The following is a 16,627-nucleotide window of genomic DNA, read 5'->3' on the forward strand; positions in this document are numbered from 1 at the left end:
TATAGAATTACAACTGAATAAAGTTTTCAATACGGGTTTTTGAGTATTATGCAAACACCAATTACTAAACAATGCTTAAGTCACAACAAAATCTTTCTACTTATTAATTTAAAATATAACCTCTACCAACTGAGAAAAGCTGGGTCAACTATGCTCTTTATTAAAATGTTTCATAGCCTTTCCATCTATCCTGCGGAATATAAAAGCATTCAAAATGAACCTGTGTCAAAAATATTTTGTCCAATGACTAGGTAAATTTGCAAAAACAAATGGCATTTCACTTTCTTAAGTTACACAGTAGCTTTATCCACATACTGTGACTTTTAAAAGAAAACATTTTGGTATGTTTAATTCCAATTTACAGTTCACTATATGCAAGATGGAAGTGTAATGTTAGCTTATGTAGTAATATTATAGGATAAACCAGTTAAACCAAGCATATATAATATAAATTATCAGTGATTGCCCTTATGTTTATTTCAAAATTGTCTTAGAAATTCCTTTGATTAGCTGCAGAATATTTATTATTGTCCTAAGATTCTCCTGGTGAACCATCGAGATCAGTGCAGTTGATTTAACAAGAAGCTGTATTGTGATACATCAGTGGTGTGAGCCAAACCAGCTCTGCCTTGGCATCTGAAGACCTGTGTGCATCTGAACTAAGTCACCAGAACTGTGTGAGGAACTTTCTCTCAACCTTCAGAGTCTTCATTTATAATATGAAGGTATTTAATTGAATTAAATCTAATCTCATTTGTAGCTCTGTAAGAGTATCCAGATGTAGTTATTCACACACTGATGAATTTATGCAATCATCCTTTCAAGTGGTCAGGGTCAGTGTTTATCAGTAATTGTTTTTGTTTATTCTTCATTTTTTCTTTACCACATCTAAAAAGAGCTCTTCAATTTCTACTTACTGAAAGCCAGAGTTACCTGACTGTTATTTGATTAATTTAAGAGCAAAAGGACTTTCCAGTAGTTAACAAATTTCCTACTATATGGAAGTAGAACTTCATAAATGTCCTTGTTCTATATAACACAACTTTGTTCTTCTTTTTTTCATACAATTGCTTCCTTACGGCATCCACTTCATACATGAATTTCTTCTAATTTGTTTTGGTTTTTGTTCTCTTATATCATGGCCTGAGCATTTCTTCTTGTCATGAAATCTTGGTAAGTATTATTATAAATGCCTGCACAATATATCATCAAACACATGTGAAGAACTTAGACGATTGTCAAGTCTTTTGATAATAAAGCTGCACACAAAGATTTATTGTTGTTTTCTCTGTATTTTCTCTGTATTTTGATTGGACAGACTCGTCAAAATTATTTAATTAGATTATAGAAATATCTTTTAGTTTTCAATACATGTTAATAGTTTTTTTAAGATTTATCATTTCAATCAGCTATGCATTAATGTCTTCTTCAAATACCTTTTCCAACACAGTATTGTTTCTATTTTCCCTTTCATCATTTACATTTGCTTTTGCTGCAATTCTCACGGAGTTGATACCTAGCATTTCATAAGTCTGAATTCTAACTATTCACATTAACGATGCTCATATTAAAGAATTAGCTTCATGAATTGGGAAAGGAGAACTTCAAAGAAAACTTGTATTTTAAAAGTTAATTCATTTTAAAATTAACATAATTTTGGTAATCTTTGACATATGAAGAAATAACAATTCACTGTTTCTTACTTTTGGCATTCATCCAGGGCAAGCACATGCGGGTGGTCATCCTCTGACATGGCAATGACAGCTTCTCTGTCAAATGCTCCTGGCCGAGTCTGGTCCACTGTGTGTCTGGTGATGGATGAGGTAGTGGAGCTGGTCCAGTATAGTGTATCCCAAGCTCTGTGATAGGCAAGTCCTTCAACAGAACCCACATCTGTTGGGGGAAGGAAAATAATACATTTACACTTTTATCTACAAAAGATATAGTACCTTAAATGCCTTTTCTGTCAAGAATGAATAAATGAATATATAAATATTCATATATTTACATGTTATTTTAGCAATCATTTATTCAAAAACTCTCCAGAATAAAGACATAATTTTGGTGCCTGCAATTGATAGCTGATTACAGACAGAAAAACTGAGCTATGAACTGGTATAGTTGTCTCAAGAGCAGTTCTTGCAAAATCATGTCATTAAAACCTGAAACTTCTCACTCTCCCTCAAGAAAAAAATCTCAAATAAGCAATTGATTTTTATGTAAGAAAATGGTGTCTCTTTTTTTCATATCTTAATCATTAACTTTCCAAAAGTGTGCAATAATTTAGAGATGCTTTTGAAAATCATGTTACATAATCCTAATGAATTTTATTTTGATACTATATCTGAAGACATCAAGGAAAAATAAACACATCAAAAACTACAACAGTATTGAAAAGCCAAATTTAACACCACACTTCCAACTATCAAACAATGGTAGAGAATGTTTAATAAGTTATTGTAGCAAGTTCTTTGATTCTATTCAACTAATGTGATATAAAAATAAAAGAAAATGAAATTAAATACCAGCTAATGTATGCTTTAAGTGTTGTCAGAGAAGATAAATGGTAGTACACAGATTCCAGTACATAAAAGTGACAATGTGAAAAACAAGAGTAATTATTTCTTAGAACTGTATTCCTAATTACTAGGATAACACAAGATAGCTCTTTTTTTTTTCCAGAGGTGGTTTGAGTACCTTTTTTTAGTATAACCAAATTATTACAATTTTCCTTTGTGTTGTCTATTTTCCTCAGAGTTATTACTCTTAGGATGTTTAATTTCAGGAAGAGTATATATATATATATATATATAGCTTTGGCAGTCATGCTAAGAAATTAGCATGATAAGAGGCAGAGCTTTTGTACTGTTTTTCCTCTCAAAGAATCCCTGAAAGGAATTATTCAGCTATTCTAAAATTAGGTAGATAAAAAGGGTTATTTTCAGGTTTAAGATGGGTAAATATTTAGTTTCATGGTCAATCAATAGGATTTAGTGGGAGTATTGCAAAACAATATTAAAGTCTTTTAACTGGATTTCATTTATGTAAGTTTTGTCATTATTTTCTTCTACACAGAACAGAGAAAAATTCACTAACAATAAAATTATTAGCTACCATTTATTGAGCACTGTCTTTCTGCTAGGAATTGTGCTATTTTGCATCCATCGATATATTTGTAAAGCTACTCTATGAAGTTTGTTTTATTGTTCTTTTTTTCCTAAGAAGACAACTGAACCCCATGGTCACAGGACTGATAGAGTTAAAGATTATTAACACAGGTTCATCTGCTTCCAAAATCCTGTATTCTTTAGCACTACCATTTAGGGATGGGTTTATAGCCCCTATCACCTATTCTCAACTATACAAAGATGGAATCAAACAAATGACTCATTAGTTTCAACTTGTCTGACTCTAGGTGAATTGGACAACCGGTAATTTACTCTGAGTGGCCTCCTCTCAAACATTCAACAAAACAATATGTAAGAAATTAATGTGGGTAGGGAAACTTAGGCCAGAGATGATGAGGAAAATTATGAAATACAATCACAATAAAATCTGTTCAACTCCTTTTACATGAATCATGGTGTTCTTACTTGAGGTAAGGAAGTGGGAGGTTGATAATGGTTAAAGATGTTTTAATTATTAATTAAAAAATTATCCATTCTGCTGTATTTTTTACACTTTCAAACCATGTCAGAAATGAAGCTAACTCTATTATAGTAAGCAGCATTATGCTCCTTCACCATTCACAAACAGAATGAGAAATGGCATAGCTCTGGAAAAATCTACATAGATTCATCCACTCTCATTCTGTATCTTCCCCCTCCCTTGGCTTTGACAGATCTTCTTTATAGCCACCTTTCCCCTGGCACACCAGGAACAAAACACTTGGTATCACCATTGAGATGAAGCTGTCTTTTTCCATAGATGATATAGGTCCAGGTTTACTAGAATACATAATACACTTCATTGTCCAGGTACAATCTCTTACTTTATTTTTGTAATATAAAGTTACTGACAGTACACTTAATCATAATCTGATGTTACATTACAAAGTATTGCGGTAATGCATTTTTTTCTCAAAAAGATATCTCTCTATAAAAATTTTATTTGTCATTAATAGAGCCAATTAAAGACATCTATAAAATTAAAAATCATGAAAAATATCTTAGTTGAGATAAGACATTCATGTCATTTTTATGATTATTTCACACAATGTGGGTTCCTGTGTGTTTGTGTGTGTATGTATATGTGTGTATATTTGAACATTAAGGTAGAATAAAAACTTTGAGTTACTTGTCTTGGCAGATAATTATGTAGTTTGAAAATTAAAGTAAAATGCCTATCTATCCAGTAAACTAGCCCTCAAATATTAAACAGAATTAAACATCTTTTGGAACTCATGGACTGAGAATGGGCATTTAAAAAAAAAAAAATATATATATATATATATATATATATGATATATTTATCTGATATATATATCATATGTTATATGTTATATATATGTTATATATACATATAAAAACACTGATATATATATATATATCACTTATTGGGCATTATCTTTCTGATATATATCAGTGTTATTTTTGCAACTCCATACTTATTGCCTCAGCAAAATAATTATATTGAAAGTGTGATGCACAACCAAGTAAAAATATTACCTTCCTATTCCATGCATTTATTAAAAAAAAAGTGAAAGAGGTCCCTTCCCTCCATCCTTCTTTGAGCTGGGAATTAGGTTTGGCTAAGCATGAATGAGGTCCCGATACGTTTTTGTAGAAGTAAGAAGAGGAAGCCAGTTCATTAAAAAATACAAGGCAGGCAAGTAGCTCAGAACCATGGCTATACTTCATTTCCTGGATTCTAATTTCCACATAAATAAACAAGGAAATTGATCCTACCAGCCTGGCACACCAGAAACTACTCTGACAGCTACCCAGAAGACGTCATAGAGAACACACATTCATCTCATCACCACTCAAGAAGGGGCAACAGCTCCTTCTTGTCTTTATGGTGTTCAGGATAAGAGCTTACAGAATGGGAAAGGCAATGAAAGATTTTCTCGGGAGGCATCTACATGTACAAAACATTGCCATTCATCTGGCTGGAACAATAATCACAGATTAAATCCTGTGGCAAAATTAACAGGAAAATAATATTTATTTTAAAGATGTGCTATAAAAAAATAAAGATATGCTATAACTGCAAAGCATCATCATGGCCTCTCTTGTTGGAAGTATCCTATTCTCTTACTCATTGGCTTATTACTAAAGCCATGAAGTATTAGAAGGTTTGTCGTTTGAAATTTTATCAGTAGTATAAAGCACCCTAATTTTGTCTGCAGGATCTAAAGACAGAGAGCAGGTTCAATTTTCAACCCAGGTACTAAATGAGGGTATACAAATGGGTGATAAAACATAAAACATGTTTGATATTATCAGCCATCAAAGAAATGCAAATCAAAATCATACTTCACATACATTATGATGACTGTAATTTTAAAAGAAAATAACAAGTTTTAGCAAAGATGTGGAAGACGTGAAGCCCTCATACATTGCTGGTGGGAATATAAAATAGTGCAGCTGCTGTGGAAAACAGTGTGGCAGTTTTTCAAATGTTAAATATATAATTACCATTTGACAAAACAATTCCACTAGTAGATCCATACTCAAGAGAAATGAAAATGTATACCTACATGGACACACATGTTCAATGCAATTTTATTCATAAAGGCCAAAAGCAGAACTAGCCCAAATATCAATCACCTGTTGAATGATGAATGGATTGTGGTATATCTATACAATGGAATATTTTTCAGCAATAAGAAAAAATGAAGTACTGATATAAGCTAAAACATGAATGAACCATGAAAATAGTACACTAAGTACAAGAATCCAGTCACATTAGACCACTTATTCTACAATTTCCTTTACATTACATCTTTAAAAGCATAAAATAGATCAGTGATTGGTTAGACAGCATGGGGCAGGAGAATAAAAAGTAATTGCTAATTGGTATGAGCTTTTCCTGAAGAGTGGGGTGTGGAAAATATTGTCAAATTGATGGTCATTATGGTTACACAACTCTGAAAATAGTAATAGACACTTTAAATGAGTGAAATGGTATATGGATGATCAAACGAGGAGCACTCTTGAAGGAAAGGTATAAAATAATATGAGAATAAGCATCAATAAATTGGATACAATTTAGGGTCTAATTTATAAACACTTACATTTCTATTATGAGTCTAGCCACAGTGGACAAAAATGGGTGTTTTAATTTTGTTAGCCAGTGAGGATACTGATGTAGTTTTAGAATATAGGTGAGGTTTAGTGGGGTGAGGTCCAGAGCCAACGACCAAGAAAGAATACTTGAGCTGTCTGTCCTTGGTGCAAAATAGTGGTTTTATTAAAGCACGGGGACAGGACCCGTGGGCAGGAGGAGGTGCTGCTTGGGGTTGGCTTGTGAGGGGTGGCTGATTATATACTTGGGAGTTGGGGAAGGTAAGGAAAAGGGAAATTTTCAAAAGAATTTTTGTATGCTAAAGAGGACCTATGAGATATTAGAGGCCTTGTCATTGTCAAATTAAGGTTGTTTTTCCCTCTAGTAAAGCATTAACATTAAGATACTTGGGAGTTTCTTTCTGGAAGTTAGGTTATTGATAAGAATGCTTTTTTTTTCTTGCAAATCACTAAGACATTTTCTAAACTGAGGGAGACTCCTGTCTATAGGACTACAATCTCTATAAGTTAACTATTTGTTTTTCCTTTCCCTTAGCTTTATGGCAGCCAGGAGTGCCTTGAGGAATGTCACACACATCCCACCTCTTGGGGAGTGAGGGGGTATTAGAGGAGTGTCAGCTTGTGCTTTGTCCTCTGCTAGCCTTCTGTTCCTTCATCAGATACTGTAGGAAATTAAAATACCTGCTAGTTTCTCTTGAGTCTACTTTACCAAAATACTTTACAAATGATTAACTCTGTGGGTTATTTCCCTTTTCTAACTATTCAACTGATAAACTGATTCTAATAGATTTGAATGTAGATCACTTACTATAAATTGGACTACCACCTTCTGGTTTGGAGACATTTTTGTTTTTACATTAATAAATAAAATAAAATGATTATCTAAAATCTTTCAGATATAGGCGTTCATTTTTATTTCCTCAGACTATGTAAGGACATTAACAAATCACATACCTAATAGGTATCAGTAGAGGGTACTGGCCAGGGTAAGATCTGAACTTTCTGATATTCATTCAGATTGGAAATGGCCTACTAGAGGCTGCCAAATATTGGAAATGGCAACCCTGATCACATCTAAACTACAGCAACAGCTTTTATCTGTACACTTTGCCCCAAATCTTTATGTTCTTATATTCTTTACTTTTAAAAACCTCAACATATTTTACTAGTCCGATTTACTAAAAACTAAAAAAAAAAAAAAAAAAAAGAAAAGAAAAGAAAAGGAAAAAAAATCAAAATCTATATGATAGTCTACAGGTTTAAATAAGGGACAATTCTACTGGGAAGAAAGTATTGTTTTGTGACTAAATACCTGGAAAACAAAGGCTCTGCTGGAAAACTATTAAGACTTCAGTAATATGGTAAGCATTAAATAAATAAACCAAAACTAATAGCCTGATAAGTACAAAAATAGCTAGTCAAAATATTACGTAATGGAGAGAAGATGCCAATCCAAGTAGCCATTAAAGATGGGGTTCCAGTGAATGAATGTACCTAGGCAACTGCTCCATGTTTGATTACCTGAATTTGACCTTTCTTATGCCCAAAATATTATAAAAATATCTTTCAAGAATGTGGTTACTTAACCTCAGGCCCTCATCCCTCTTGAGATACAACCCATTCAAAGGATTTGAACGGGTAATTGCTTTACATTACTCTTTTGTCCTCAAAAGAGTACTAAAACATGTTTTTCTTTCTAAAAACAAACTTGTTTGCAATCATGCAATCTATCTTGAACAAAGAGAAGCATTCACTATTATCCCAAAAGTGATTTTAATTAGCTGGAACCAGAATACCTCAACTATTTCCAAGTTAGAAGACAGTACCTGCTTTACGTTGCATAACAGAGCAGGACTATTTACTTGGGTTTGCCAGGGGGAAAAAAAGAGGAATTATTTTCCCTAAGGGAGTATTGAAGCAAATTGAAACAGCTTGAAGCTTTTAGGTGACTGTATTTTTTTTCCCCTTAATCTTGTATGTGTGTGTCTGTGTGTGTGTGTATGTTTTCAGGTTTAAAAACATTAAAGATCTTAGTTTCTACCTGAACTTAAAATTCAGCTGAAAATTTTATAAATTCAGACACGTCTCAACAAATGCCTTTATCTTGTTTCACCACTAATGGAAGCAAAAAAATTTAAGCCATGAAAAAAATGAGCATATGGTTAATTATAGTTGTGTCGTTCCTTCAGGAGTAACTGGAGATAAGTACTGACTCAAGGAAGATTAAACTAACATCGGAATGCCTAGGGCTTCCAGGCAAAACATAAACTCCAAGGTTTTTAAAACACTCAAGTATGTCATACCTCGCCCTCCAGGGAAAGGCTGGGAGACCTTCTATGTACAGCCTTTCTTTGAGAGATATAATTAGAAAATCACTTGGAACCCATCCGCATTTCCTTTGTGAGAATGCAGTAAATCTTCAGGCCAAAGTTATCAACTGAAATATTCTTGAGAAGCAGGTGTCTCTACCTATTTCCAAGTGTCTGGATAAAATCCAACATTTTTCCCTTAATCAATCCATACAATACAAAATGGTCTCAACATCAATTCCTTTACAAACAGAACAGATAATAATTTTTTAATATCATATAAAAATAAAGGGAGGCCTTCTTATCCAAACTAAGATCCAGTTTCTCAAGATCCCATTAGATATGTGTTCCCGTGGTGTAAGGCCATCCTCACCTATTCATTGGTTACATAACTTTTGTAAATAATACTCTTCACAGAATAACAGAGGTAAGGAAGTGAGTGGCCAGTATCATTGTTGCACTAGGGTAAAGCTGGAACCCAACAGGACCAAGGGCAGAGCTGATTTACGGTAGATGATCTACTTGCCAAGAGACTATTACATACCCTGTCCTTAAGCTGTCAGGTGATAAAATCTCCAGTCTCTGGAAGAGGGAAAGACATGGTAATGTAAGCTGAATACCTATCTGTATAGCTGTATTTAATTTTGATGGACAGTGCAGAGAGACCTCTTGATGTGGAGAAAATGAGGCTTTGTCCTCATTCCTCTAGGCTTGTAAAAAAAATAAAACTCTTTCATGCAACCCCTTTAGAAACTAATAAATTCAAAAAAATACTTATTTATAAATGATTACTACTTTACTTTTTCTTTCTATTATTTTTAATGGGCCAGAGAAAGCGGTCTTTTTTTTTTTTTTCTGTAAGAAAAGATGAGAACTTTAAAAACACAGCTTTGAGAAAGGCATAGAGATAAGGGCTTTGGGTATCTATAAATAGTATAAATATACATGGTCCTTAAGAGAAGCATAACATTATATCCCCAGCTTGAGAGCTCTCCTTTAGTGGCAAATTAATCATTTCATGGAAAGTACTTGAAGTACATCTGTCAATTGTCCATGTTTGGTTAAATAATAAATGTGGTATGGACAATTAATCAGACTGAACACATACATGTAGCTTCTGCTAATCTTAGGGCCTTCTATATTGAATCCAGTTAAGAGTAGTTACAATGTTGACTTCTGCACCAGAAGCCTAGCATTTTATTGAGCCAATAGTGTATGTATTTCTTCTCTTCGTCCTCCGTCCTCCTCCTCCTCTTTCTTCTCTTTTTCTTCCCCCTCCTCCTCCCCCTCATCCTCCTTGGCTTCTTCTTTTTCCTCCGTTCAGCATTGCCTTTCCTTCTTCATATATCTCATTAACATCACTGATAGCCATTCTTTTTTAACATCACTTCACTTCTGATTCAGAGTCTCACTTACTCCTTCAGGATTCTCTCATCTTCTACAACAATTATCTCTTGCCTAATTCTGCCTTCTGCCTGTTTTTTTGCTTGCTTGTTTATTTTTATATGACCCTTTAGTTTGTGATTTCAGACCTCTGACTTGAATCAATGCCATCCCTTCTATGCCATTCTGTTTCACAGCAAAATTATCTGTTTTGGCTTCTTGGCTCCCTCTTATTGATGGATTTCTGTGGGGTAGAGTGGAGTGGAGGAAATGTTATTCCAGACATCCTTTGTGGCTCTGCCAGTTCTTGGCTTTTTTTTTTTTTTTTATGATTTTATGTATTTATTCAGGAGAGACAAAGGGGGGGGGGGCAGAGACACAGGCAGAGGGAGAAGCAGGCTCCATGCAGGGAGCCCAATGCGGGACTCAATCCCGGGACTCTAGGATCACGCTCTGGGCCAAAGGCAGGCACTAAACCTCTGAGCCACCCAGGGATCCCCAGTTCTTGGCTTTTTAAAAGCTACTGTATCAGATGACTGGTCTGAAACATATAAGACTCAGTGCAAACTAACCTTCCATATTCTAATGTTAAATTTGTTTCTTTACCTATCATATGTAAGTAACTTGATACAATATCTATGTTTTTAGCTATATAGAAAAATTAAAATTAAATAATAATTATTTTCTGACTGATTATAATACTTAGAACAAATATATTTAAATAATAAATGAGATATTTTTAATGGCTTTAAAAAATCAAAAGTAACAATAAATTGTCTTGATTTTTAGACTCCAAGTCCCTTTTCCTTTTAAAAGCTTTTCACGTAGGGGTGCTTGGGCAGATAAATTGTTCAAGTGTCTGACTCTTGGTTTTGGTTTAAATCAAGATCTCATGGGTCGATGAGCTCCACCTCAGGCTCCATACTCAGTGGGGAGTCTGCTTGAAGTTTCTCTCCCTCTGCCCCTCCCCACGCTTGCATGTACATGCTCTCTATCTCAAATAAATAAATTTTAAAAATTAAAAATAAATCAAAAGCTTTTAATATATAATAGTTTGTTGTCTTCAGAAAAAAAATGAAGTAGTCATTTGTTGTAGTACAGAACAACTAAGCAAAGATATAAAGCAACATGTCTTTTTGAGGGGTTATCTTTTCAATAGTAATCCCAAGTGAAATGCTTCCTAGTATGCAAATTCATATTTTAATTTGCCTTTCAATATTAGAACAGTTATTGTCAGGAATCCAATAAAAAGTTACAAGATTAACAAATTAAGAGATCTTTAAAAAATATAAAGAATCTAAATGTTTAAGTCTAATTGCCGATTTCATGAAGACATTAACAATTTGAATATAAATTCATTTACACTATCAAGTGAATAAATTTAAGGGATCAATATCATAGTAACCTCCCATTTCATAATTTTTTGACTTATGAGGTGTTCCATTGTTAATATTTTAAATAGATACTATTATTCTTTGATGAAAGCACAAAATTAGATGGAAAAAAAATAAAATAGTGGAATCAATTAAATTAGGTACAGGATTTCCGAAGTATTTTGTATTGATATTAAAATACATCAGAAACATATTCCATAAGGAGGGCAAATGATGAGAGGAGCACTGAGTGTTATTCTATATGTTGACAAATTGTGTTTAAATAAAATAAAATAAATAAAAGAAAAGAAGAGAAATATATCCATAGATTCCCATCAAACCTACAGATCCATTTCCATTGTATCCTGCCCCCTACCTTTAAGAGAAATGAATGTCTTCCTAAAACAGGGAAGTCCACTACTTGTGCTGTTTATCAAGGGCATTGGTCCCCTGCTCTTTCTTACAACATAAAGGTCTCCCATTTTACCAGATCATCTGACATCTTTTATAAGTACCTTGAAACTACACTTTTTAAGATAGCCAGCAATTTCTCAATTGCTAAATCCAATGCACATTTTTTTCATCTTATCTAGTTACTTAGCAGTTGTTGACTGCCTTCCTCCTGAAACCCTTTCAAGAGTTATTCTTTGTTTGCTTGTTTGTTTGACATGTTCTTTCCCATCCTCTCCTATCTCACTGGCTATCTCTTTCCCAGAATCCTCTGCTAGCAACCCTTCCACCCAACCTCTAAAATACAGGTATTATCTAAGGTTTCATTTAGAGTCCTCTTCTTTTCAACTCTGTCCCCTATTTTATCTGATCTATTCCCATAGAAGCATCTATGTGCTTATGTATTCTTTTTCTTTGCCCCTTCCTATCTGTGTTCTTTTTGTCTGTCACCACATTGAAATAAGAGCAGGAAATATAAGTGGTTTGTTCTCAGTTGTATCCCCAACACTGAATAAAGTTCCAGGCACAGAAAAAACAACTGAAATTATATGTAGAATAAATCAATATGAATTTCTACTACATTAATCCACTGAAGGCAGAATCTATGTATTCATATTTTAATTCTTATATGTGTAAGACCTAATATATTAGAAAACATGCACAGTAATAAGTAAGAGCACCAACTCTGGATTCAGATAATGGTTTTGAATCCCTGAAAATCACTTACCAGCTATACAACTATGGGCAATTCATTTAACTTTTCTGTATTTTCATTTCCTCATTTGTAATGTGGGAATAATTATAGTACCAAATTCATAAGGCATTTGGGATGATTATATGAGTTAACATATGTAAAGGTTTAAAAATAGTGCCTAGTACAAAGGGCTAATATAAGTCAGCATTATTATTATTATTATTAATTGCATTGTTCTACACAAGGCTATAACCAATTATGCTTAGCAACATTAATGCCTGTTGAATAAATTATCATTTCCATTTTCTACAAGTAAACTAGAAATGACAGTTGTTATAGGAGTAGGTTTCTAACTCTAATAAGAGAATACAATCTACATTTGTATATATAAAATTTTCTCTTTATTATAAGAAGTTGGTCTTCAGATTATCTATACTCATCCTTTAGAATAAGTTCAACCATTTAAACAACATAGTGGGGATCTCTGGATGGTGCAGTGGTTTGGCGCCTGCCTTAGGCCCAGGGCGCAATCCTGAAGACCTGGGATCGAATCCCACGTCGGGCTCCCGGTGCATTGGAGCCTGCTTCTCCCTCTGCCTATGTCTCTGCCTCTCTCTCTCTCTGTGTGTGACTATCATAAATAAATAAATAAATAAATAAATAAATAAATAAATAAATACGACATAGTGTATCTTTGAGTCTTAGAGTTGCTTGTGGTTGATAATGTAAGTATTTGATAATCTTTTAGGTGGAAAAGGTATGAGACTACTGGAAAATTAAGCAATTAGAAAATATTAAATTTTTATATATAAAAAAACAAGGATAGAGAGACATAGGAAAAGAAGTAAAGACTGAATAGAAGTGATTTTTTTTTTTTTTAAGATAAGCAGTTATGTAGCAGGAATGTAGAGAAAGGCTATTCCAGATGACAGGCATTGTGGAAAAGGGGCTTAATTCTCTATGGCCAAATTTTGCAAAGAAAAAGGATGGAAACTATTACTGGAAATAAAAAAGAACTTAAGAGATGCAAAGAAATATTTGATCTCTAGGAAATAATAGTGTTTTTGCCTTCAACTCAATACAAAAAAATACCAAGAATTTTATTTAAATAAAGGGTGATTATTCTCTAATCCTTTAAAAACTGGGTGATATATTGAGAATACATTTGTTGCATATAATGCAAGATTACTTTGGCGTACTATATACATTGTACATAAACACAAAATTTTCTTTTAAAGATTTATTTATTTATTTTAGAGAAGGAGTGTGTGCACTAGCAAGGGATGGGCAGAGGGAGAGAATTTCAAGCAACTCCTTCCATCTCATGACCCATGAGATCATGACCTGAGCTGAAATAAGGAGTCAGATGCTTTACTGACTCAGCCATTCAGACACCCCTGTGCACACAATATCAAAATACCATAATGACCCCCCCAAAAAAAAAGCCATTTAGCCTACCAACTAAAAATATCAATATGAAATACAGAGGCTCACCTTAGTAGATATCCCCCATTGAAAGGTGGTTTAATTAAATTAAATTGCTTTACACATGTTTAAATGGAGTGGAAGGTATATAAATATACACACATTTAATGTTTAAAGTAAAATAACAATAGTATTGAATTCCCTGCAAATATCCCAATTACAAGCAAGGAGAATTATTTATTGAGTACTCACTATATTATCCTCAGCACCATAAAGAAGGAAATACATAAAAAGGAGGACACTAGAATCTACTAGAAGAAAACCTTTTTTTTTGTCCCCACTAACTTGCTATTAATTAAATGCCAAATTACATAGTATAGATTATAAGAATTACAAAAATTCAGGGGGGTACATATGATTTTCTGAGCAAGTTTACATCATCATATTTCCTTAAGTCACACAAGCATTTTAATTAAAATATCTTCAAATTTCCACCTACTTTTTTAATGAAATCATTTGAGTCTATGCAACTCATTTTTAAATTTTATATTTCTCACTAGCTTTAGTTTTTATAGTCTTCTCTGAATATGCTTTTAAAATGTCCCCACTTCCTACCCTCATTTCCACTGTCATCATCCTTAGTGACGTAACTTTATTTATCAGGCCTTTTATTTATTAATCCTTAGTATTTCTCAACTGCTATGACTTTCTCTACTCAATAGGTATCACATTCAACAATACCACTTCCGGGCTTCAATTTGGCTGTCATCCTCTCCCAACCCTTAACTTCTTATTTGTCAATGTTTTCATTATAACTGAACATAATGTTTGTACCCCAAAGTTTGAGTGTGAAATCTGTCTTTCATCATACAATTAATCACTGTACTCAGACTATGATAGGTGGCCTACCAAAAATGATCAACATGGTCAACCAATTTAATGATATCTTTACTACTAGCCTCAATTTTTATGTTTTTCTCTCTTTCCTTTAAAGCTGGATCATTCTTCAACTTACTTTCTTGACTTCTCTTTAGAATATGGAAGATGATTGGAGGAAGAGGAAGAATTATGGACCAAATTAATCTAGTACAACTTTAGCTTGGCCTCTTGCTCTCCTTAGCACACATCAGTGACATCATGGTGATTTATATGTCACCTTCACAGTGTCTCAGTCTTTTTATTTCTTCCCATAATTCTCTCCTTGCTTGACTTTCATAATTATATACATTCTTGTCTCTCTCTCTTACAGCTCTCTCTTCCTATTTCCCATTATGAGTGATCCCCATGGCTCTTAGTGAACAGAAGACAGCTTATGACTTCAACTATAAAACACTATCTTATGACAGAGACTCTCTCTTAGCCAATCTCTTCTGAGCCCTCTTCTGGACTAGCCCTCAACCCTGGCCTTTAAAAACTTTAGACTCGGAAGCCCACATGGCTCAGCAGTTTAGCGCCACCTTCAGCCTGAGGCCTCATCCTGGAGACCCAGGATTGAGTCCCATGTCAGGCTCCCTGCATAGAGCTGGCTTCTTCCTCTGCCTGTGTCTCTGTCTCTCTATGTGTCTCTCATGAATAAATAAATAAAATCTTTAAAAAAAAACTGTAGACTCTCAGCACAAATTATTTCATTCACTCCCTCTCCCCATGCTAAAGAACTAAACAAACACTAACCTCTTTTCCTACAGCTCAAAGGCAGCATCCTTAGAATGAACTAAATCCCCTTAAAGTGCCAGCTTGAGAAAGTTCAAGGGTGCCAAAAGAATTTACTGTATATTCTAACCAACACTTGCTAAGAGGTCCTGACCACTCCTTAGAGCATTTAATAAAAAGAGCCTTTTTTTTTTTTTTAAATAAAAAGAGAAGAATCCTTCTTCTGTCCCTTTTAATATATGTATCGCCTATTACTCAGGGATGTCATTCTCAAGGATGTGAAAGCTATTGGTTTGAAATGTAACTATCAGGTAAAATGAGGACTATGCTTTTAGTCTCTGTGGGAGAATAGAATCTTAACTTTCATAATTGGCAGCAACAGACACAGCTGGCCTAATAGAATTTACAATGACCAACTCTGCAATTCTTCATTTTCTTTCCCCTGCTCACTCCACTCCTTATTCCCTCACTCTTCCGTTAAGCCACTCAGTAATTGTGTACAAATCAGAGTTCAGTTAATCCTGGATTTTCTTACATTTTACAATAGAACATTATTGATTAAAAGATACCCTTACCACTTTAATGTATACCTGGCTTTGTTTATCTCTGGACTCCAAATCTGTATATTTAGTTCTATATTCTTCTAATTTCAGAATAAAATTTAGGAAATTTAAGCATACTTGCTGACTTTATGGAGTATTTTGATTTTTTCCTTCTTAGTAGTAATATTTTCCTCTCAAAAGAAACCTCTTTATTATAAGTAACTAGTAAACCACTTACAGAAAGAGGTGAAGAGATGTCCTGAGGAACATATTTGAGGGTAAATCAGACTTTCTGTTTTTCCTTGTTGAAAAGAAGACCAGAGTATGACAGCTGAATTGCTTAGGGAAATAAAGTAGATTTTTTAGTGCTGTGTGATTGAAGAGAAGAAAAAGTTCTAAGGTAATAGCTGGAGAGAGAAACTTGAATAAGGAAATGCTGAGATCTAATTGGGAATTTGCTGTGTTGTGTTTAATGAAAACATCTTAGATCTTTTTGCAAAATCTCCCATATAATATCTATTCCTTATTTAGGCTTCTTGACTGGAAACATTAC

The 16,627-nt window shown here is 33.7% G+C and overlaps 1 protein-coding gene across 1 annotated transcript in view; it reads right to left on the reverse strand.

Moving 5' to 3' along the window:
* Nucleotides 1-16,627, reverse strand: part of LOC112912724 (low-density lipoprotein receptor-related protein 1B-like) — a 1,003,376-nt gene that overhangs the window by 148,059 nt on the left and 838,690 nt on the right. Inside the window, exon 40 of the mRNA XM_072745081.1 lies at nucleotides 1,704-1,893. Within this exon, the coding sequence (XP_072601182.1) occupies nucleotides 1,704-1,893 (190 nt within the window). The remainder of the gene's footprint in view (nucleotides 1-1,703; nucleotides 1,894-16,627) is intronic.

This window comes from Vulpes vulpes, unplaced genomic scaffold (genome assembly GCF_048418805.1).
Source record: "Vulpes vulpes isolate BD-2025 unplaced genomic scaffold, VulVul3 Bu000000626, whole genome shotgun sequence".
NCBI lineage: Eukaryota > Metazoa > Chordata > Mammalia > Carnivora > Canidae > Vulpes > Vulpes vulpes.